Consider the following 1,197-nt stretch of genomic DNA (forward strand, 5'->3'; position numbering starts at 1 on the left):
GTATGTGTTCCAAGTGGAATCATCGAAACTGACAGTATTCCAATCACTTGACACATCACTCTGTATCACCTTCCAATCTGTGTATTCAATCTGGAATGGAAGAAATGTTGAGAACACAGTTGATACATAGATCGGTTTCGTTCCACTGTTCATTTCCATGATATCCAACTCCATCTCTCCCAAATCAACAGTCAGAGTGTAACCAGATCCTATACTCCATCCATCTCCATATGAATCAGATCCTTCAAATGTGTAGATTCCATCATTCAAACAGAAATCAACATAGTAATAAGCACTTGATACAGGGAACTCGCTTACAGATCTCAAAACAGTTCCTGAGGTTCCTCTTCCTTCATACAGTTTCCATGAATTCTCAGCCGGAGAACTATCAGCTCTGAAACGAACAGTCATCAGACTCTTGCCATCTGTACAAATTGTAACTGATAGAGAGATAGTATCAGTCACATCTCCTCCACTTATCTTAGTAGCAGTGATGGTGTAGGTTTGAGCAGGACTCTCAGAAGTGGCAGTACCTGAAATCCAACCAGTATAAGGATCCAACACAATACCAGTAGGAAGAGAAGGATTGATTCTGAAGTTGAAATAACCATCATTATTCTGAGGAATCATTTCAGACATCTCAATATCCTTGAAAATAGTGATTGAAGAATCATAAGTGAAGTTAGGAATATCAACCAACACATTATCAGCAAACAGATCCAGAGATTGAACTCTCCAAGCACAAGCAGAAGGATTACCAGTACCAAAGTTCTCAAACTTGAATTGATTGTAAGGAGTATTGTTAGAGAAGTAGATTCTTCTCTTCTGACCAGGAGTTGAATAAGTGAGACCAGTGACTTCCTTCAGAAGTGTCCATTCATCTGTATCTGAGTTACGACCATACAGATTGAATTGAGTTGTCTCCTGGCCAATATATGATGCTGAAGAGTAATAGTTCTGAATCTGAACAGAACTGATCCATTCACGACGATTGTTTGATAGAGTCACAATCAAAGAATTGGAAGTACAGAATGAATAATAGATAGTTGTTCCATAATACATATCAAATGGATCAGTGGCTCCAATCATTCCAGTAGATGAAGCAGTGAATTCCCAGATATGAGATTCAGATTGTTCTGATGACATCAAACGAACAACTGCATCGAAATAGGATGTGGTGTAACTGTCAGTAATAGC

General features: G+C 38.7%; 1 protein-coding gene across 1 annotated transcript; it reads right to left on the minus strand.

Moving 5' to 3' along the window:
- JH06_5729 (hypothetical protein) lies at positions 1-639 on the minus strand (the record flags this gene model as incomplete). The annotated part of the gene is made up of 1 exon (XM_014669206.1): positions 1-639. A coding segment is annotated over one exon (639 nt), but the record flags the coding sequence as incomplete, so codon positions are not given.
- Positions 640-1,197: the final 558 nt, after the last annotated feature.

Source organism: Blastocystis sp. subtype 4 (genome assembly GCF_000743755.1).
Source record: "Blastocystis sp. subtype 4 strain WR1 chromosome Unknown seqid_0906, whole genome shotgun sequence".
Lineage (NCBI taxonomy): Eukaryota > Bigyra > Opalinata > Blastocystidae > Blastocystis > Blastocystis sp. subtype 4.